The sequence below is a fragment of the Molothrus aeneus genome, chromosome 9, assembly GCF_037042795.1.
Source record: "Molothrus aeneus isolate 106 chromosome 9, BPBGC_Maene_1.0, whole genome shotgun sequence".
Classification (NCBI taxonomy): Eukaryota; Metazoa; Chordata; class Aves; order Passeriformes; family Icteridae; genus Molothrus; species Molothrus aeneus.
Genome location: NC_089654.1, coordinates 22,002,237 through 22,025,511, shown reverse-complemented (window position 1 = coordinate 22,025,511; position 23,275 = coordinate 22,002,237). Strand labels below are relative to the sequence as shown.

Here is a 23,275-nt window from a genome sequence, read left to right as displayed (position 1 = left end):
CTCCTAAGTACAAGGGGAGAAATAGCTGAAAATAATCTACTTTAGTTGAATTAAGGAAGCTAAGTATTACTGCAGGAGCCTAAGAAAAACCTCTTTGACTTCCTGGAAACTGAAAGAAGTTTTTTTGAAGAAGTAATTGTCTCTGACATCACTACAGTGCATTGCGAGTTTGCGAGTGGTTAGTTAGGGTAACAGAGGAAGCAACTCCTTCACAGATAAGCAGGCAGTGCAATGTATGTGCCTAGTTAGTCTCCTTCTGGGTTCAAGTTTTGTGAAGAAATTCTTTTGCAGACAGATAACATTCATTTTGCTTTCCAGAGAGAGACACATGCTGTTTCATAAGGATACGCCTGATTTCCAGAAATAACCATGTTTTTGTGGCTTAAACTCTTAGCATTTGGTGTTGCATTTCTGGGACAGGATGCTTTTCTCAAAGGTAGGTCGCAAACTGATCTTTCTTTCTCTCATTTTGATCCCTCAATATCCTCTGTAGATGTAAAACCAGTGAAAAGCTTTGCAAAGTGCAGAAATACCATCTTGGTTCAGAAATTAGAATACAATTGTGTGCAGTGGTGTAAAAACCTAGGTCAGGAAGATTGGTGCATCATGTACTAGGCTAAAATGTCTCCCGTGTGGTCCCATGTGAGAGTTAGACAGACCATTTAAAACAACAACCACATTTGTAGCTGAATTGGAAAAAGAATACATTTAGGTCTCTTCTATAAACCTGTTCCATGTAGTTTTCATGTTTGGCTTCATCTCATGATGTAGTACTGGTTTTCTGTGTTTAAATCCTTCAGGAAAAAAGTCTTCCCATCAATGTTAGCCACTCCCTGATTACAGAATCTTCTTACAGTTCCTCAAGTTTTGATTTTTTTACTGCAGGAGGATTAGTAACAAGTTCTAAAAGTTGTAAATTAATCTCTACTATTGGTAAATTACTTATTTTGTAAAACATTATTTATTTACTTTGTAAAAGCTGCTCCTTAAATACTCTTTGGAATATTTAATTACCTTAGTGCTGGTGAATTTGTTGCTTGACTTTTTAAGAGAAAGATCGAGCTCAAGAGGATGATCTTGCAAAACATGTTAGATGTTACAGATAAAGAGTAGCAAGAAAAGCAATTAGTCTCGAGGTAATACTTAATGTAAAGAAAATACTTGTTCAAGAAAATATTTTCTTCAGAAGAAAATGCAACATTTTATGTATATGTATCTTCCATCAGTTTAGCTAGTAATGTAATTTGGGGTAGTTGATGGCAGACACAAAATGGCTTGAAATATTTTTTCTGAAATGGCAGCCAGTTATATGCAGGGCTGAAATCTCTTTTCATTTACATTGAATTTATTCATGCTTCTACCCTCATGTCACTATAGTAACTCCAGGTTTATACTGATGTAAGCAACAAAATGATCTGCCTTTAGTTGATAACCAGCTAAGAAGAGCATTTGAAGCCTGAGCATTAGCTCTCTTGTCCCTCAAAGTCTCTGAACAGAGACAGCACTGCATAAATCTGGTTGATAGCTGCTGGAGATTATAAGAAAACAAGTGAATGCTGCACTGTAGAGGAAGAGAACAAAATCTCTTGCTTTTGCTATAGTTTTTTTTTTATCTGCTGTCCTACTTTCCATTTTATAAGTCCTTCTGAGACTTCCCACTGCTACCTTTTCTCCAGAAAAGGCAGGTTACTGTCTGCTCTCTCAGCCACCTCCACAGTCAGTCAACATGTTAGCTGACAGAGAGGGCTGGAAGACAGATAAATGGGTAGTAGCTTTTTATTTCAAGTAATAGTTATTTTTCTCTGTTCACACACAGTAGTCTGACTTGAGCCAGTTCATCTCTACATTTTCTAAACTGAAGAGCCTCAAGGAAATATTTTAACTCCTCTCTACTACACTTAATTAAATCTCATGCTGTAGTATCAAGTCCACGACACCATAGACCTTGTTTTTATGATGTAGTTTGGCGCAGAGGTTGCATTTGCTCTCAGGGTGACAGAGCCATTATACTTCATGTTTGCTGTGCAGAATGCTCTGACTTGTGGCCAAGGGATGCTGGGCAGTCTCCTAGGGAGGGGTTTGTTAATGGAGGAGCAGAATTTTGAAAGGGTGGTGTAGGCTTTGGTTTTATGGCAATCACTTTTCAGGCACTTGGTTGTAAGTGTTTAATGGGCATTTGGACTTCTTTTGTTATTACTAAAATTATTTTCCAGCAGCCTATTGTAGCTAGTGATTTTGAAAACTTAGCAGGAGAAATTTTAAGGTTGTCTTACTTCCTCCACAAGCCCAGACATCCTATAGAACATCACTTATTTCCTGTAATCACCAAGCTACATTTAAGAGCATCAAACTACATTAAACCAAACAAAATAGAAGTTAGAGTCTGCACAAAGGCTTTTTCACTATGTAAATCCCTCAAATGAAGAGCATGTAGCCAACTAATTTTTCTGATAAGAAAGAGATATGTAGTGTTAATCAAACACCCTAAGAAACCAACCAATACCCCAAAGCTGTCCCCCAAAAACCCCTAACCCAAGCCGAAAAATCAGAAAAGCACCTTTGCTTCCCTTTAGAAAAAAGAAATGCTTGCAGAACAAGCACTGTTTCCATTAGATCATTATTTCAAGTTTCCCCCCCTCCTCCACAAAAGTTTTAGCAATTTGACAGCTTTCAAAAGCTTTCACCCAGTTTTGAGACACTTCCTTTATTTCAGGAAACTAAATAATTGCTTGATAGTTTTGGGTGTGACTTTTTTTTTTTTCCCCAAGTCAAAAGTATCAAGCTTCAGCAGCGCTCTGTGCTGGTTTTGTCTGGGATAATGTTAATTTTGGACACAGTAGCTAGTATGGGTTTGTGCTTAAAACCGTGTTGATAGTAGAGGTAGATAACCACCACCTGACTTCCCATCCTTTGGTGTAATACACAGATACCACTGCAAAGTGTTCATAAGATGTCCAGCACATGTCCACTGAGTCCACTTATTCCATGACTTTGGGCTCTGTGTTGTGGTGATGCTCAGGACAGGAGAGGTGGTTTGTTTTGTGGTTATTGGGCACTAAAGCCAGCTCAATTTGGGTTCCTGATGCACTTGCTCTGTTTCTTGTAAGGCTTTTTCTCCATAGGTTTGGGTGGTCCTTGTTATAGTAATTCCTATAACATGCAATTCAAATCATGGGTTACAACAATTTAAAGGTATTTCTACTACAATCTCTTACCCACTCCCTATTGGGTTTAACAATGCAATGAACTCTTCCTCTTGCTGTTATTCCAGCTTGGATTTACCCATAGACTGCAGTCCCTTAGGGTTGTATGTACTCCAGTTGGAGCCTTGTCTATGAGGCAGTCTCTTCAGGGACACACCTACTGGTGTATGGGCTTATCCTCAGCCACAGGGGCTCTGAGGGGCAGCTGTTCCAGCAGGCCCTGTCCATGGGCCACAGTGCCTTTGGAGATAGACCTGCTCCAGCATGGCCTCACCCACAGCCATTGTCCCCTCAGAAAGCAAACCTGCCCAGCCTGGCCTTGCTCCTGGCTGCAGTCCCTGCAGGCTGTTTCTGCTCTGCTGTGGGTTTGTCCATGGCCACACCCTTTGAGGTGCTCCAGCAGGGCCCCACCAACAGCCACTGGTGCTTCAAGGTGTCCCTGCTGCAGCACGGAGCTGGCCCTGGGCCCTGAGGCCTTCAGGGGTGCCCCTGCTGTGGCACTGTGACACAGCCATTGCCACAGGCACTTCCAGATGTACCTTCTCTGCTGTGGACTTATTCATGGCCAGAGAAGCTTCAGGATATCCTGCTCCCACGTGGGCTCACCCACAGGTCACAGTCCCTTTGACTCAAGCTCACACTGGAGTTCCAGCATGTCCAGCACAGCAGCACAGAAACAGCAGGGTTGCCCGGGCCATGTGCCAGTCCCTGTGCAGCACTATGGCTGTCCTCAAAATGTCCCCAAGCACAGCAGAGCGAGGGGATCAGCAGCACGACAGAGGGAAAGCAAAAAGCAGCCACAGATGAGCACTGTACTAATGTACTGTAAGGCATCAAGCCCAGGAGCAGCCAAAGAGCAATAACAGCTATAAATTCCATCTAGCACATTCCAATCAAAGCTGTTATCTTGAACCTTCTGAGCCCCATGTTGGGCATCAGAAGGAACTGTTGTGGTTTAATCCCATCTAGTAACTCAGCCCTTCACAGCTGCATGCTCACTGCCTCCCAGTGGGATTGAGTGGAAGAGTAAAAGTGAGAAAAATCATGGGTTGAGATAAAGATAGTTTAATAAGTAAAGAGGAACCAAAGGTAAGGAATTAATTCACTCCTTCTTCTGGGCAGACATATGTTCAGCCATCCCCAGGAAAGCAGGGCACCATCACATGTAATTGTTACTTGGGAACAAAAATGCCATCACTCTGAATGTCCCCACTTCCTCCTTCCTTCAGCTCCCAGTACTGAGCATGATGCCATATGTAATATCTCTTTGGGCAGTTGGGTCACTTGTCCCAGCTGTGTCCACTCCCAGCTTGTTGGGACCACAATCTCCTCCCGTAGTGGGGTGGTATGAGAAACAGGAAAAGCATTGACTGTGTAAGCACTGCTCAGCAGTAACAAAAACATCTCTGGATTATTAACCCCATTTCTCATCACAAATCCAAACATTGCCCCAAGATAGGTAGTGTGAAGAAAATGAACTCTACCACAGTCAAAACCAGAATACACCTGAAATTCTGGTCATGTCGTCTCCATGCTCAAGAGCTGTGCAAGTTTCCAGTTGGAAGTGTTGCATTTTCTTTTCAGATAGCTTATCCTATGGCTCTGATTTTCCATGAAAATCTTTTTCACAGGTCAGTCTATACCCTAGGAAGGAGTCTGGCCAACCAAATTTTTTAAGCATTGGGACTTAGTAATATTGGTTCATTTTATGTGTAGGATAAAGTATAAGGGGAATTGCTCTGGCAGGAGAATGTATATTAAGGTAGAAGAAAGTGAAGAGCATCACTGCTGATGCTGTCCTCTTACAGATGCCCCACTGCAGGTTCTGTTTGAGACAGTTCTTTTTTGTTATACTGGTGCACTCAAGGGTTTCAGAAATGTGTACTGCAGAGTCCTGCACTCAGGGACCTCTTAACTATTTACAACAAATTGCCTGCTTTACATGTTGTGCACCACCCCAGTGCTTTATTCCCAGTGAATGGAGGCAGGGAGTGGTGTGCACGCAGGTGCCTGGCAGCTCTGCTCGCTCCCTGCGCTGGCCAGACACAACTGCTGAACTGGAAGCAGTTCAATTTCATTATGGTGTCATACCTAAGCTACAGGCAGGACACAAAGTTGATTGGAGCTCAGCAGAACTCTGGCTGAACAACTTGGTTTCTGGACTGAAATTAGATACAGATTTGGACTAAATATGTGATTTTTTACTCATTAACCTAGACCTGTTCAAACATAACAAGCAGATGGCTGGGTTGTGGATGTGCTGTAGGTATATCTGTTGATGCAGACAGCGCAAGAGACATCGGTTCTGGACTAGTGAGTCTTTCTTATATAGTAGGGAAAAGACATGTTCTAGTCATTTTTATTCACTCACATCAGTATATTGATATACTAAGAATATTTTACCAGTGTAGACCGAAAGCAAAAAAAAACTGGCAGGCAGAGACCAGTTCTAAAGAGGGTCCAGCTCTTGGTGGCTTGGTATTTGGAACCACTTCCTTTAGTTTCAATTTGGTGAACTTATATTTATATATTAAGGTTCTGAAAAACAAATCATAAGTAAGCATATTAGAAATACTGCATATATAATGAAATAAGGCAGAAAAAATGGGGGGAGGAAACAGGATGAAGTGACTTTCCAAATGTGCTGTCAGTAATCAAGCTGTCTTTCTGACTCCTATGACCTATTTTCAGAACTGCCTGCTAGTCCAGTAGCATGTGTATGCATTAAACAAGCAGCAGTCTCCACTCCGAAGATGGGAATACATTGTATATATTCTGTTTTCCTTTGCTGTGCAGCTGCATTGTGGTATTTGCTGTATCCTGCTGGGAGCTAGGAGAGAACAGCAAGCCATGGAAATGTTTGTTCTCTGTTTACATTCTCTATCTACTTTAAGAGTTAATATTCATAAGCATAAATCTGGTCCACCAGGAAGGCAGAAGAAATTCACCCATGCTGAAGTCTGCTGACATGGCTTGACTTTCTGTACTCAGTCAGCTACCTGGTGTAGTTAGCTCAAGTATCTCTGAAGTGTCTGCACGTCAGAGAAGGGCAGACTTAGTCAGTCTGCCTTCTTTGGGAGGCTGTTCCTCCTCTGCTGCCAGTCCCAGGGTGAGAACCAAAGCAGGGAGAGCACAGTGTGCGGGGGTGGCTGCAGAGATGGAACCCAAAACAGCAGAGGAGTGAGAAGTGCTGCAGGAAGGTGTGAAGTGCTGGACAAGGCTTGCTAGCAAGAGTTCAGCTGTGTGGCTGTGAGTTCCTCTGAGCCCCAGCAGAGGCTGAGTGTTACAGGAGTGCATGGCTTAGGCAGGGCTGGCCCGGGTGTTTGTGTCTGCTCAGAGCAGATGGGCTCCCCGAGCTGGCTGCTGGCACTGTGACTGCCTGCTCTGCCTGTGAGACAGCGATTGTCCCCGAGCCCTGCTGCTTCCTGCATCCTCCTGAGATACCCATCGCTCACACTGATTATCTTAAGTCCTATACAACAGAAATCAAGCAGGCTTTTTCTTTCAGACAAACGTATGAAGTGCATCCAGTATATTTTGGAGGAAGTAGTTGCCTCACAAAGCTCAGTTTAGGCCCTGAAGCACTTCTGTGCAAGAAAAAAAAAAGGGTGAGAAGTTTTAAGGAGTGGCAAAACTCTGACTTCCTCCTGTAAATATCAAGATTAAAATAACAGATACAGTTACAAAAGTTGTTTATTTCCCTGCAACTTGACTGTTCTTTTAGCCTGCATGTCCTGATGTATTTCCAGGCTATCCATGCACTTGCAAACAGGTCTTTTTCACTGGTGTTTCAGTAACTGTTACAGCATTTTATCTATTTCTAGGCTTTTTTCCCTTTCAAGTAAAGCAGTTTGGGGCCTTCAATGCCAGGATTTTAGAAACTAGCTGTGAGCACTTCAGTGCTAGCTTATATTATCCATAGTGTTGTATAGCTAACAGGATCCACTTCTTTTCTTTTATACCACTACTTTGCAGTACTGTTCTTGCAGTTATTCCCTCTGTGTCAGTGCCTTCTCGGCTGGCCTGCTTGCTTAGGTTTCTATTCTTTAGTTTCAAAGACTTCTCTCGCAATCTGTCTGTTCTTCATTCATAATCCCACTGCCTTGCAAAGAGCTCTAGAGGTACCTTTTTTTAGGGCATGAATGACTTTTTTGTTGTTTCAAAAATGTGGACTCCACAGAGGAATATTTTTAATTGCCTTTTGAAATAGATTCTTTTCCTGACAGTAAGAGAAATAATCAAAATAGCTGTCTAATAGAAAAATGAAGCCACACAATGAAGCTCTTTGTAAAATATATAAGGAAATAGTAGTTCGTTAACTGGAGCATATGTCCTATATGAGTTCAAAGATTTTTACACTCAGAGAAGTATATAATACAGAACCTCAGCTGAGATGTTACAAAAATATAGGGCCAGCATTGCCTTTCTAGGTAATCATACACACTGCAAAACTGAATTGAATATTTAAGATAGTATTAAGCTCTGAACTGTTTCTGGAGGCTTGTAAGTTAAGATTTATGTAGGGAAAAAATAGGGTAAGATAAACAACAAAGCAGAGTCAGGCTTCTAGAATAAGATCTAAGAGACAGAAGTCAGCTGCAGTCTGGGCTGTCTCAGAAACTCCTGGTGTGAAGTGTTGCTTTCATTTCTCCAGACTTCAGTTTCATCATCTGTCAGATTGAAGGTAGTAACACTTACCTTGCTGAAAATGTAGAGTCCTAATTCCTTAAATATTTACAGGTATGCTTGTGTCTTGCAACATGTAAACTACCACCAATTAATGTGATGAAACTGGCTCTGCATTAGAGTATTTTGGGTAGAGTATCTGAGCAAAGAAAGCAAAAGTATGGGGCAAATGACTTGTACATAAATTGGTACCTTTTTGTCAGTCCTAAGGCACATTGTCAATGCATAACCCTAGCAAATCTGAAATTCTGTAAAACATGATCACATCAACTGAGTCTCTATTTTACCCATTACTGGGTGAAATATCTGAAGCTGGTCAATGAGTTCTTGAGACACCAGAACAGGACCACCAGCCTTTTACTTCCTGTGTCTGTGGATGAGCTGAGGTGTGCTAAACAGACCACAGCTGCAAAAGGATTCATGTTGTAAAGAATCCTCCACACCTAAGGGTAAATACAATAGGAAGCCTGTCTAATAAATTAGGTGTTTTAGGAGTCACAGTGGTAGCAGATATAAACCTGCACAACTGTTCTAGAGAAGTGCAGGCCAAGTTGACTTTGTCAGCATATAATGTAAAATTGTACACTCACATAACAAAAGGAAAGATGACCAGGGCTGCTACTACAGCAGTTTGATTAACCTCTTAACACAGACTTTTGATGTCCAAAAGAATGAAAAATCACCTGTGTATACATCTTAGAGAAATCTTCCAGTTTTAATGAGTTTTGGTTAGAGTATCTGGAGGATTTCTTTATTCATATCATACTTTCTTGGAAGACTTTAAATGATGAAACGTATATTTTTTAAATTATGTGGAATTTTTTTTTTACTTGGTCCTTGATGGCAGTAAGAGATTATTGCCCTAGATCTCTTGTGTGCAGTACACAAGGTCCCTCCTCCCAAAATGCAGTCTGTGAATATGCATGTGCAATGTGTGTGAGTGGAAGTGTGATATTTGGGATATCTCAGACTGCTTAACAAGTACAGAAAAAAGCTTGACTTGGTTTTCAGCTTCATTAATGCTGCTATGCTCAACTGTGCTGCCTCAACAGAAGTGAAAGATCTTTCTACATCCTGCACACACCTGCAGTCTGGTGTCTTAGTCTGAGGTAAGAAATGTGGTTAAAGTTTGAGGGAAAGATGTGAAAGAGCAGAAAGAAATATGCGTTAGTAGACATTAGTAGCATTTCTGATTTTGCTGTCTGTCTGCTAATGAAATGACAGAAAGAAATGTTTCTGAGAGACATCCAGTATTCCTGGTCTTAGAAAAAATATATGAATAATAACAGTTTAACCCAGTGTCAGCTTCCTCTCTACAGGTTAGAAGGTTTACAGTGGAATGCTGCTGAATACAAGGGAGGCGGCTCAAGGAAATGAATGTGAATTCTGTAAAGAGTTATATAACCTTGACAGTAACGGATCAAGGCTTTGTAATACTCAGACATGAAACTTTCATTAAGTCCTGTGTTTTTTGGCTTGCCAAATTTAGCATTTTTTACTTTTCTGCAGACTGGTCAGTTTGGCCATGAGGATTTTGAAGTGATAAAATAGTTAAGTTTTATTATGTAGTAAGATATTATTTATAGAAGCATACAGTTCTGGAACTCACCTACAGATGCCTTTTGAATCCACACATGATGCATTAAATTAATTATAAATCACAGAACAGTTCAGGAGAAAAATGCCAAGATATGTGCATCAATTATTCCAAAAGTTAATAAAAAAGCAACAGCTGCATTTGTCTTCCTCCTGTAATTAATGCAGGGTTCAATAGCCTGCTAAGATGCAATTTTGCACTGCCCTGAATAAATAGGCAAGTGTTTGATGCAGTAGCTGGTTGAAGTTTTTGTGTTAATATTGGAAAGAAAACCATTTACAATGTGGATGTCATCGAGTGTGTCGTCATTGTGGGAGGGTGCCTTAAATGGCAAGGGAAAGACTGCTTGCAAACCATGGCTTGAAAAACCACACTTTTCACCAAGCAAGGAAGACATTTTCATAACAAAATGCATGTCAGAAATGCCATTTTCAGTTGCTCTCACTGCAGCTGATGCTCTCTGTTTCTCTTCATAATAGAATTGCTGCTCACCTGAGTCTCACCTCAGTGGTGACGTCAGTGGAAAGTCTGAAAAGGCTTTTCAGTGTCTTACAGAATTTATTTTATCTTTCTGGTTTTGCTGGTTTGGGTTTTGGTTTTTTTTTTTTCCTTTTTTTTTTTCCTTTAAACCTACTGGGAGTCTTTGAACTTCAAGTCCCTGCGAAAACTGTTTAGAAGAGATATCCCTGGCTTTGACTGTAAGCTCCAAAACACTTGGGAACTGTTTTTACATAGAATAAAATGATCAGATTTTCAGAGGACCTCCATGTGTTGGTCACTGAGACAATGTGAAAAATTGTGATGTTCAGCTGCAAGTTAATATTTTCTAAAAGTTTTTCTGAATACTTGGAAAGGAAAGAAAGAGCTATTGGGAAATCAGGAAGGAGCTGCTCCTCTGTGTGTTTGTGACTGTCTTCTTCTGTGTTTCTAGGAGGGCTATTTTCAATAGCTGTGGTCTTGCTGGGCCAGGTGCTGGACAAATGTAGGATGAAGTATGGTCTTGTCCTCGAAGGATTTCTGATCTGATTCTGGATAGCATGGATGTTTCTTAAAAGGGAATGCTATAGAGGTGAAAGGAAACACTGATAATGGAAAAAGTGATAGCAGCATATGTGGCCAGCCAGAGAACTTGAATAATCCCCTGTGCTATTTATTTATTTTTCTGAGAAAGGGGCATACAACATCTCATTCAAAGCAGCATTCAATCAATTATTCCCAGGATTCAAGATGAACTATCCTACACAGGCCCATGTATTGCACATATCATCACATTGCCCTCTTAAAACCTTCATACATGCCAACAACTGGTGTAAGTATTCCTGGGATAACACTTAATGATGAAACTAATGTAGGTAAAAAGGTAGCTCTTCTCTTGCTGTGTGGAAACAATAAAAAAATCAGGTCACATACAAAGGCACTATATTTATTTACAATGATTATTTTCTCCAGCTGTTGAATCCTTTCATTAACATATTGCATTCTCCCACCAGTGAGTGAAATACAGTAAACAAACAACAGAGTGTGTGGATGATGTGTTACAAACACACACACACACATTCACTGTCTGGTATGGTAGAGCATGTAATCCCACCCTCCTGATTCTCAGTTCTTGTAGCTGTTGCTCTACCTGCAGGAGATGAGCTAACATGAACAGCATCTGCATGTGGAAGAGAGGTTCCACGTTCTGTTCTGTTCAGTTCAAAAAAATTTCAGGTTGCATTCAGCACTTTCATATCTAAGTGCTCATAAATAGTAATAACAATAATAAATTATTTTGACTTGTAATTGATCTAACTGATTTATTTAGACTGTAAAGAAAAAAAAATCCTATTTCCTGATTATCAGAGGGTGAATTCTGTAAATGCAGGATCTGTAGATGCAAGATCTGCAATTAATTCAAGTGTGACCTGGATCTGTAATACAGTAGAGAATATCTTTTTACAGATATCTACTGAACACTACAAAGGGTTGGGGGGTTTTGGTTCGTTTTTTGTTTGGTTGGTTTTTGTGGAATTAGTTGTTTTTAATTGCAGTGTAAGATTTCAGGGTCATAAGGACTTTTGGGTCCTGGATGGCTGCAAGTTTGAGTGAAAAGGTTTTGTTATAAAATGTTAAGCATTTGGAATGGCTCTGGTTTTCAAATGCAGTAGTTGATCATATGATACAGCTCTAAGCAGAGCCTTGAATGGAGTTGTATTGTGTAAGATGTGTGTAATAACTGTTTATTAATATAATCTTTCTGTAAAATCTGATCTCTGTCTGTTATGACAGCCTTTCCTCGAGATAACGAGTAACCATAGGGGGAAGGAAACAGGTACAGTAACCCTACACACTTTTTAAAAATTGCTTTAGATCTCTAAGGTAGTGTTTGAAGAGCACTGCAATGATAGAGTGATAAAGCTGACATATGGCTGATACCAGATCTTTGCAGTGGTGGTGGATGCAATCAGTATCTTCACTGAAAGAAATTCTTCAGAACTTCAGAAAGAGGTTTTTCCTCTACTGGATTCTCTTTTCTGTGAAGAGAATGAAAACCTGTTCAGTGTTTTATATCTGTGTTGCTCAATGTACAGTTCAGGCCATATTTACAGAATTGCTACTGAAAACATTCTACAACTAGAAATACTTGTTTCTTTTTATGTTTTTTGAAGCTGCTGCTGATCTTCTCTAGCTAAGTGCAACACACATATAGATTTTCATACCTGTGATGATAAAATGGCCCAAAGAGAAGATCAGTCTAATAATCAGAAAAATAAACTGAAGTTAGGGGTGCTTTAAGGAGAGGGGTGCTTGTCTCAGATTAATTTTCAATTTTGAAAGGTCACCACTTCTGTCAGTCAGACTGGTATAATTAAGAACCTGTTAAATACAGACCAATTATTAATGATTGCTGCATGTAAAATTTCGTGTGAGTACATTATGTAACATCATAGAAGAATTCTGTGATGAGAGCTGGAATATTCATCCTGTTACCTAAGCCACCATTTCCCTACTTAGCTGTGAGATCTCTGTGATCTCAGGGCCCTTTGCCTCCCTTACTCCATGGCTCAAGCACAGAATCAGCTCTGCAGGTGAAAGGCATCTTTACCACATGCTCTGGAGATGTGTTCTAAGCTGGACCAAAAGAGCAGTCTGTGATCATGGAACGAAACCTCTCTGTGGATGTTCAGCAGTGTTAGGAAAGGAAAAGGAATGAGGCTTTGCACTGGCAGTATAAATGGATATTTGCTATCTCTTGAGTAATTGCCTTTGCTCCCTGGGCAATGACTTTGGAACAGCTTATGTGTGTATGATTTTGTTATAAAAAGCAGCCCTGATGCTGGTAAACATTATTTGTTAAAGGAAATGCAAAAGAAAAGAGCCTTGGGACACCTGTTTGTGACATAGCAAATTGTCACCTCATAGAGATGATATAAAATATTTCATCTTCATGAATGGAATTCAGTGCACCTTTCCAAATGTCTTACTGTTCCACAGAGCTCAGAACACTTTAGCAAGGAAAAGCTTTTTACTTTATAAAAAGTCATTGTTTTCTTTCCCTGTAAATCAGGGAGTTTCTCATGAAAGAAGTAAATTAGTACTGCAGGCACAGTCACCTTTTGGCATTAGTCTTAAGAGGATGAAAACCTACTGGCTTATCTCCAGTATTTCTTCAGTGATAGGATTTTTTTTTGCCTTTTCTCTTTTTTCTCTTTTTTCTTTTTTAAAACTAGTGCTCAGTGTCCCATACTCATAGCTGTCAGAAGTGCAGAAGTCTAGTTAGCCCTTCCTGACTGATTTCCTGCTCAGCCCTTTGTCTCCTGCCCCCAGCTCCAAAGCCAGGAAAGAGCTGATTGGAGTGCCACAGTGGAAGAAGCTGTGGAATCTACTATCATTGTAATTCTGAGCATGCTTGGAAACAGTCATGGAAATAATGCCCTTCATTTTCTTAGTGATTGTATCTGATCTATTTTGAGGGAAAAGCACTAACACTCTTGAACTGATTCATCAGGATAGGTAGCATCTTGTCTCTAGATGAGTATGGAAAGTTACCTGACCTTTGATGGATATTTTGATAAAAGCAGACACACAGGCCTAGGCACAGTTTCCAGGAAGTGTAGGCAGAACATTCTCAGTCTTCCAGTCTAAGAGTATAGGCAATTCTTACCGGTGTGGGGGAAGGAATTCTGCTTAGAGAAAGGATTATAGTGCCTCTTCAGGAGATTCTTACCTGGAGAAGCTCTCATGTTTGTGAGAGTTTTGCCTAAAACAACATAGCTTGTCTTTAAAATCAGTGTTAATAATGTTTCAGTGTCTTGCTTATTTAAATCTGTGCCATTAAGAAAGCAGAGTTATTCACTAGTTTAAATTTGCTCAAATTCCTTGGGTTCCTCATACAGAATTTAAACTACATCATTTATCAGGCCAGACACACAGTTGGTCTCTTGGCCCCCCCCCACAGACACCATTCAGGATTCACAAGCCATGAAAAGTATGTATTTGCAGAAATCAGATCACGTATTTATTTCAGGAGGTGCTGGTAAACATTATTTATTAAAGGAAATGCAAAAGAAAAGAGCCTTGGAACGCCTGTTCATCACAGCAAATTGTCACCTCATAGAGCTGATATAAAATATTTCTACTTCATAAATGGAATTCACTGCACCTTTCTAAAAGTCTTACTGTTCCACGGAGCTCAGAACAATTTAGCTAGTAAAAGTTATTATTTCTGTGGTAAATGGAAACATTCAGATAGCTGACTTCCAAAAGGTCACTTGAAAAGCTGCTGAAAAAAAAAGAAAAGCTCTTACTTTTGCTGAGTAAGAAGCCAAAAAAAAGAGAATCAGAAATGAAGACAAAAGAAGGAGCATTTTTTAATCCAAACATTGAAGTTGATTGTTTGTGACTGTAATTTCATAAAGGAAGTCACATACTTTGCAGCAAACTGAAGCAAAAAGCCATATTGAACAGGCCAAACTGAGTATAACACTGATTAATGCATGAAACGAACCATTAATTTGGTGAACCCTGTTGGTCAATCAGCAGCATGGTAGGAGGCCTGTACATCACCTCAGCCAGTTGCAGAAATCCTGGGTCAACCTTCTGCATAAAGTACTTGTCATCCAAGTAAGGGTGGACACAAGAACTTAATGTGAAATTCAGCAAAGACTACTGCAGGAGGACTTGAGGACTTCTTCCAGAAAATTTCTGCCTAATTCCAGTCAGAGGTATCAAATTGAGCACAAATAAAAGGGTTGCTTGGACAGTTGGGTCAGATCAGAGGGTGGCATTTTTTAATGAACATGAGCAAGAGTAAATCAAGACCAGAGAAGTAACAGTGATGTCTCAGTAGTTTTATAGCAGGGCTTGGTATGTTTAGCAGCTCCATTTGTTTTCTGATCTGGAATTATTGTGGCATTGCAGGAGGCAAATGCAAATGAGAATTAACATGATCAGGATGATGGTAGTCTTAGTGAGGCAGATTGTTATAGAAGTTACTATGTAACTTTCTTGTGAAATAAGTCCAACCCCCAAATCAAAACAGCTGTGCTGGTGATGCAGAGTCCTGATCCAGGACTTAAGTCAGAGTGACACATTTCTTTGAGTCCTCTTTCAATCTAAGGGACTGTAAGAGCCTTTTCACTGGAGGTGGAAGGTGTTACAGAGTATGTGTTGTTGCAGTGTTGGTGCAGTCATAGAGGAAGATGAAAAGCCTCACTACAGGAAATGTGATCATTAGGAAAATGATCTGTCACAAAATTCATTGTGATGCCACATTTCAGAACAAAAAGTGCTTCAAAGCTTTTGGCTCAAAAACAAGCTCAAACCCAAATCCCTATGACTTCTTGTCATATAGAGACAGGAGATTTCACTCATAATAATCCTGGAAATGGCTGACAGTGTGCGATGCTGAGTTTTTGAAATGTTAGATGTTTCTTGACCACAGATTCCATCTAGATGCTTCACAATGCAGTTGCTAGAGGAGAAACTAGTTTGATTGCAAATACATCCTAGCTTGGTCTCTCTACTCATTATCTTTATGATACACTTGCTTTTCATATTCCTGCTGTTGTTTTAATATCAAAAATTCTTTCTGAATTTCAGCTCTTTGATGATTCTTTACTAAAAAGAATTAGATTTAATGTTGTTTTATTGTCCAGTGCTTGCAGTCTTACTGGTGAGTCTTTCTAATATTGTTTTTGATGGATATATTAATATAATTATCAAGTTGGCAAGCACCAGCCCAGCTTGTGCCTTCTTCATAGGTGAAGCCTTGTTATGGGGAAAAGAGAGGAAGTAAAAAAGATTGCTTAGTTTCTCAATTTGGATAGGAATTGTCTGCATGCTACAGAAACAAAAATGAAGTTTAAACACCACAGTGGGTAGATTTTCCGCATCTGGGAGGTTCAAAGGATTCTGTGGAGATGCAGGGGTTGTTCATCTTCTGCAAAACAAATTCTGACCACTTTACTGCTTACAAAGGTTAGAGGCATTTCAAGGACACACCCAGGTCCATTGCACTACTTTGTGCTGTCAGCAGATTAATAATTAAACAGAATCAATTTTCTGTATTTCTTTCCACTGGCATTTATGATCTGTCTGTCAGGGCAACTTTATTGAAATCAACTGATTTTTGCTGTTTTCTAATATTTGTAATTTTATTATGCAGATTTTTTTTTCTTTAATAGTAAGGGGGTTTTAAATGTAAATTAGAGAAACTGTATTAATAGGAATCTTTTCAAAAAGCTTAATAATGCAAACTATGAAATAAAAAGAAATCCATAAAAATGATATGGTAGGGGAGGAGTATGGTGTGCCATCCTTGCCTGGCTGTCAGACCTCTGGCTGTCCAGGAAGTCACCCTGACACACATGGCTGCTTCCATCTCTTCTGCAGGTTTAGGCTTCCTTCATGTAGTGCGGCAGATGGAGGTGCTTCCCCTTGGTGTCAGGTGCTTGATCTGGATCTGCAGTCTTGGAAACATTGTCAGGATTGTTGATATAGTGATATTCATCTATTTCTACTGATGCATGAAGGATGGAACTTGGGGCCATTTGGATGCCTTTCATCATACTCTTGGGCAGTGTGCAATTTTTCCAGTGATTGATTTGCTCTTGCTGTAGTAAGTCATCACTTTTTACCTAAAAGAACCTCATGGCTTGGTTTAATGTCATGTTTTAATTGATACCTTTTCACAGAGGATATATTCTAGTTTAAAACAGCACAGGTAACAATGTGCAGATGCAGTGATTTGTTTTAATGGTCTGAAAAATCCTCCATTGCCAGTGCTTGGGAGTGCACACTAATTGAGTTTGCATTCTTCTTTATGAGGACAAGGCACACATTTGTAGAATCTCATTGCAAACACCATTAAGTTAGACTGGAAATTGGGCATACAAAGAAACAGAGTTAATTCACTCAGTTGTATCAAGCTCCCAGCATACCTAACCAAAGGACAGTTGGCACAGTTTAAGGCAGTGGCAGAGATACATTATGAAGAGCTTCTGTATTATAAGTAGTATTTGGAGTTAGTATTGTAAAAGTATATGCACACTTATAAAGTGAGAAATGTGAGTATATTACATAGATGCAATGTATTGGAAGTCTATATGCTATCCTCTGGGTGTAATATAAGCAGTAAAAGTTACATCTCCTTTGAAATCCCCAGTGCTATGTCTGTAGAATATGAGCCCTAGTCTTCTTTGGGACAAGAGTTTAAAAGTTAGCTCTAGGAGAAAGCATTGTAGAATGTATGGAAAGAAAGTATACAAATATAAACTGAAATCCTAGAACCTGTCAGGAAATTATGACAACACACTGTGCAAGTGTGTGCCTCAGGCTAAATGGAGAGGGAGCAGTGAAGCCAGAGAAAAAAATAAAGGCTGGGCTGTAAGTGTTTGTGTAGGTAGTAGTGGTTTTCTGAAGATGAAAATCCATCTAAAGGGATACTAACTAAAGATAATATCTACTACTCTAGATAAATTCAAAGTAATTATTACCAAAATGAAGAAATGAATTCAGGAAATCATATAAACCATGATTAATTAACAAATTATTCCAATGTATGAGAAAAGCTGTGAATAACTCAATGGTTTGCTAGATTGTTAAAAAGTACTAGAAGCAATAAAACTGAAGACTAAAGTGCCTTTTTTACCAAGTTTTCATGCAGTCAGCCCCAGAGAGATTCCTGTTCAGTGCTGGAAAGTATAGGGCAACAGTAGAAGGCAGGGTTGGCTACAATCTGTTAGTGGTGTTAGGAGGGGGCCCAGCAGTTTAACAGCACAAGGTGTTTCTGGGAGCACTGGAGAAGAGCAGAAATGGGACCTTGTGCCTTCTTTTTTAAATTTTTTTTTTAACTAATGCTAGATTTTCTTTTAGGAAAGAAGAGCTTATGAATAAGCTTATAAAAAAAAAACTTGTGCATGTTGTCTTTAGGAAGTAAGTTTCAGAGCTGAATGGTGTGGAATTCACCCAACATTTCTTGAAGGACTTAAGAATATGAAATTCCAATTTAAAAAAAACCAAACAGCTGCCTGAGCATCAGCTGCTGTGGTAGAGGTAGCCAGGCAATCATCATTTTAATAATAGTGGCTCTTTGGACTTTGGATAGACCAATGAAGTTTCAATAGTTAAAAAATACTTGAAATAGTAATAGCAGAAGGATAAAAGAAAAAAGAACTTTGAATGTTTGTACTAGGCAGCTTGCTCATCCTGGCCCAGGACAGTCTCTGGATATTTTGTGCAGTGCTCACAGAAGGGAAATGGCACTTTGTTCTTAGATATTGGCCATCCCATAGTGTACCATGAAGTTTGTGTCATTGGGGTGGTTGCCTGTGTTGTGCTTTGTAGCTAAAAAAAACACTCTAAAAATGAAGAAAAAAATGAATCATTCGGGCAACTACACTTTCTGGTTCTTTAGTTTTGCAAAATTCTGTGTCTTCAAACAATGTAGGCTGAAGTGTTAATGCTTCTGTACATTGCCACCATTCCCCTTACCTCAGTGAGGAAGTTTACTCATTTGTGGGTTGACAGGCAGTCTTGCCTGGGAATGGGAAGGTGCTTGCTGGCAGTGCAAGCTGAGAGCTGCTTTGCTAAGTGCAGACCAGTGCTCTGCTAAATTGAGATAAAATTCAGGCACCCACATCCTGTCACACCATTTAGTTCTTGCTGACTGCCATATACCAGGAAATTGAAATTGAAATAAGTCCATTAGTTCCAAACACTGTTAAAAACCAGCAAAGACTAAAAAGTTATACTTGATTTGCATTATACTGTGCACAGTTGAAAGGGTGCCTTGGGAGCTTAACCCTCTGCTCATGCAACTCTTCCTGGTGGTGGCAGAGGAAGAGCAAAACCAGCTCTGGCTGCTTCTCTGACATATTAGGTTTGCAGGTGAACAGGAGTAAATTCACAAAACTGGTAGCTAATGCAACTCTTGTACATCTGTAATCATTATTTGCTGCCAGTTCCTGTATCTGTTACCCTTGCACCAAAGATGTTGAATATGCAGCTTAAAATTATTGAAAAATTCAACTGTGTTTGATTTTTTAAATACATATATGTTTCAGATTAAGTTATTAACCAGGGAAGTAGGTGTTCTCCTTTTATTACTCTATCATGTTAGCAACTTTAATTGAACTTTAGCAATAAATTATTAAATAGGGCTGAGTGGGTCTATTTTGGAAATTTGTCTGAAATCAGTATGTCATTTGAAAAGAAATACAAATTTTAATTGAGCTTCTTAGTTTATTGAAGTCAAACCTTATTATCCAATGAAAACTGGTCAAGACCAGGAAGATAAACATAGTAATATGGTTATGCATCACAGGCCTGCTGGGCAAGCGAATCTGAACTACTATCTCTGTAGAAGACTGAACTAATCCTTGTGATCTTATCGCCTCTGAATTTCAGAACTTCTGATCAAGCTGGCAGAGAGATAGCAAACTGTCAAGGCTTCCTAAAAGGCAGTCTAGGTGGCAAGTCTGAAGCTGCCGTAAGTTCCTAGTGAAACTCTGGTGCAAGAACATGTCAGTTTTTGACTACTGAGTTAGACTGAACACATCTTTCAGGTTGTGCTGTGGAGGCATCATCAGGGCTATCTTTCCTGGAGTGTTTTGTAATCAGATGCACAATGATAAGATAATGAGGAGCCAGGCAGGTAGGGACCAGCCCCCTGAATGTGGGGCCATTGCAGTTTAGAGGTCGGCTGCTGAAGGAGCATTGAGTCAGGAGCTCCTACACTGGCTGGCAGGGAGGGCAGGAGGCAAAAAAGAGGGCAAAAAGCACCCAATCACATATGGCTTTTGCAATTTTAAGCTGCACAATGGAGAGTAGCATTGTTGGGTGGATGTGCAGAAGGCACTGGAGCCCTGCAGCACCTGCCCAAGCTCCCCCTCTGAGTCCATTCACATGTCAGCCGTGCTCCATAAGCTGTTGTCAGTGTCAGCATTAACGCAGAGCCTGGGGAGGAACAGAGGCAGACATTTTGTCAAACTTATACTACAGACCAAACACATGTAGCAAGGGTTTTATCTGCTTTTAAGTGTTAAAATAATTCCCCTGCCCCTTCTTGCTGAGGTGGTGGATTGCAGTGAGTTTTATCTGCTTTATGTGATGTCTCTATATCTCTGCCAAAGCAAAACTTAGAGCTGACTAATGGATAAATACCAGCAGTGGCTCTCAGCTTTGTCCCCTAAGGTCTGAAGGCAGAAACAAGACAATGGGAACCCTCCCATAGTTAAGCCACTCAAATCTAACCTGAAGGTGATTTAAACTGAAAAGGGAGTTAGATCGTGTGGCTGACTGACTGTGATGAGTCATAGCCAAAAAGGACAGGATTCCACAGTACAGCAATGCCAGCAGAGAGGCCCCTGAACAAGCAGTAACAACTACAGGCGGAAGCAGGACTTTTACAGCCACATTCAGGAGTGCAGTGCCAAAGCTCATTAACTTTGATGAGGTAAAAGATGACTTTCATTAGCAGCTGCCAGTAACTTAAAACCGAAAGACAAAACAAGCTTGGCAGTTAAGCCTGTTTTAGCACTGTGCACCTTTGCACAAGTAAAAGCACTGGCACTCCTGGCTGGAGGGCCGATGCTCTGGCAAGAGGCTGGTATTTCTCATGTAATGTGGACCAAAGCCATGGTCAAGTAGATTGCAATGGTTCTAATGTGAGAAGTTCCTCATGATACCAAGTGCTGTGGGATCCCGCTGAACCATCAGCCACTCATCTCAGCTCCTCTCTCTGTCAGTTCCCAGTCACTCATGATGGGAGATTGAGCAGGGGGATCTCAGCTCAGTGTAGGAGATCTTGTGGACCTTAGTGCCATTTCTTGCATTCATTGGACAATTCTGTTAATAAGATCCATTTCCATTCATCAGAGAATCCTGTTCCTTTGGGGTAGCTGTTGGCCCCATACCTGTGCCAAAAATGAATTGACAGCCTTTAGTTCAATTTTATTTGACATCATCTGCTGTGGTCCTGGAGGACTGGCTATTCGTACCCAAACATAAACACATTATATCCTTGGTACAGGGTTCCATTCCTTGATCATTGTGTTCCTTATTTTCTTGAAAGTTCTAAAGTCTTTGTAAAGCTTTCTTTTGACCCTATCAGCCTTAAAAACAGAGAGACACAACTTTCATTGCACTATTTCAGACTGCTTTATGCTGTTGTCACTGCAGATAATGTTTGTCTGTCCTTAATTTCTTTGGGTCTTGCTTATGTAAATGTATATAAAAAACATATTTTATGTCCAAAAGGAAAGAAAGAACACATTGTATTAACATGGCAGAATTTATTATTCATCAGCAGATGAGCAGAGCATCTTGACCATGGAATTTCTTGACCATCCTTAACCATGGAATATCCTACAAAAGGATCTTATGTGGCAAAATGGAAATCCAGAAAATAGAGTTTTACTTTTTTGTAGATTTTTCAAAGCTTATGCTCATGAGGCTATTCTTGATAATCCTGACTAAAATGCTGCAGTCTCTTTTTTTCTCAGTTGCCTTGCTAATGTTGGGCATTATTAAAAATAGTCTTTCATATTTTTAATATTAATTATTAATATTAATATTAATTAAACTACCTTGAAAGTTTCAGTTTCAGCATCAAGTATAATGAAAACTGAAAAATTTTATAAAGAATTTGGGTGAGGGTGCTGCAGGTTGTGCAGGGCTTTGATCATAGTTCAGTTTATCCAAGTACTCCTAACAGTTTACATGCTGGTGCAGAGCAGCCCATGGAAATCCAGGTGATCCCACACTTCAGTTGGTCTCTGTGCACCAAATGGGAGTGCAGAGAAGGCTCATGTGCCTTCCTGAATTCAGCACTTCCTTCCAGTGCTGAATTAAGCACTGTCAGTGCCCACTTCCTGCTTCTGTGTGCTGCTGGGGGGTTATTAAGAGATCTGTTACATGCCAGACCCTATAGAAGTCTTGATTCACATTATCTTTCTTCAGACTATGATTTTTTTTCAAGCTATACTTAATTCCTACTGAAGTAAATGACAAGTAACAAATTTCTGTGCTTCCTTGAACACCTACCAGAAGTTTTTGTCTTTTTCAGTTTGTTTGCATTATCAATTTGTGGGGCATACATATGAAATGCAAAATAATAGGTGCTGAATAATATCTTCAAGTGCCTTCATGTACACAACTGAAAAAAACCAAAAACTTATATATTTCCATATTAAAAATGAAAGAGCAGTACATTTTAGCAGTTCATGTGGGCATACATTCACCAGTATTTCAGCCAAATACTGTAAAAATATAGACTTAGAAAAGCCTTACCCACATTTGCACATACTTGTGTCTTTCTGCTTCAGCTTTTCCATCTGTCATCACAGCAGACAGTATGCACACTACTTCCAAACTGCTCCATCTATGGGGATGTGTGTGTACAAACTGATATTTGTGCTACAAATCCAATTGGGTTTCTGACCTCCCACCTCCAAGTGGGATTGTTATTGCCAGATATGTAATGCTGCTATATACACATTTCTTATTATTAGACATAAGAAATGTTTACAGGTCTGTGGTATTTCCCAGCTTGTGAATAGCTATGCCTATATGAAGAGTGTAAAATTATTTGGAGCATGAAATTGGATGTTCTCTTAACTTTAGCCTGAGGGCTTTCCATGGGCTCCTATACATTGAAAGGTCCATACAATTCTTTTCCTAAATAAATTCCTGTCTAGCATCCTTATCCTTCAATTTTTCTTTTCTTTCCCAGACCATTCATTTAATTCTTTTAAAATAAAAAACTATAATAAAAAAACTTGAAATGCTAACGAAAATTGCCTTCCACAGGCAAAAGATGGAAGAACAGACTATTTATGTTCTTTTTGCCTTGAATTATTTAAAGAGTTACTGAAATCAGTCTTGTTCATATCTTGAGGAACACGAGCTTTAGATTTTTGCTGGAATATGGGACACCACAATCACTGTGAGCAGAGTGGAGTCCTTCCGTTCTGCGCCTGTATTTCTATTTCCTGAAATACTCAGCATACAGTCTTTTAGAAAAGGATGATCAGCTTAGGATTTAAAGAAAAATTAGATTAACTATTTTCACCTCTCTTTGCTTGTGATTATCAGGTGGTTCATTAAACTTGGATCTCACATCTCCTGTTTGTTATAATGAAAATAGCAAATGGAGAAAGAGGAAAAAAAAGAACACATTTAAAATGCAGTGAAAGACCCAGTGCTGGGTACCAAAATTACTGATCTGGTTCCAAAAGAAAAATAAAGAAGGAGATGGGATCAAGAAATCACTTTCACTTAATGTTTTTATTGAATTCCAGAGGAG

At 39.7% G+C, this 23,275-nt stretch overlaps 1 protein-coding gene across 1 annotated transcript in view; it reads left to right on the top strand.

Annotated features, from left to right (window-relative positions):
• Nucleotides 1-331: 331 nt before the first annotated feature.
• The window catches only part of PTPRC (protein tyrosine phosphatase receptor type C), a 57,381-nt gene continuing 34,437 nt past the window's right edge, over nucleotides 332-23,275 (top strand). Inside the window, exon 1 of the mRNA XM_066555737.1 lies at nucleotides 332-436. Within this exon, the coding sequence (XP_066411834.1) occupies nucleotides 370-436 (67 nt within the window). The 5' untranslated portion in view covers nucleotides 332-369. The remainder of the gene's footprint in view (nucleotides 437-23,275) is intronic.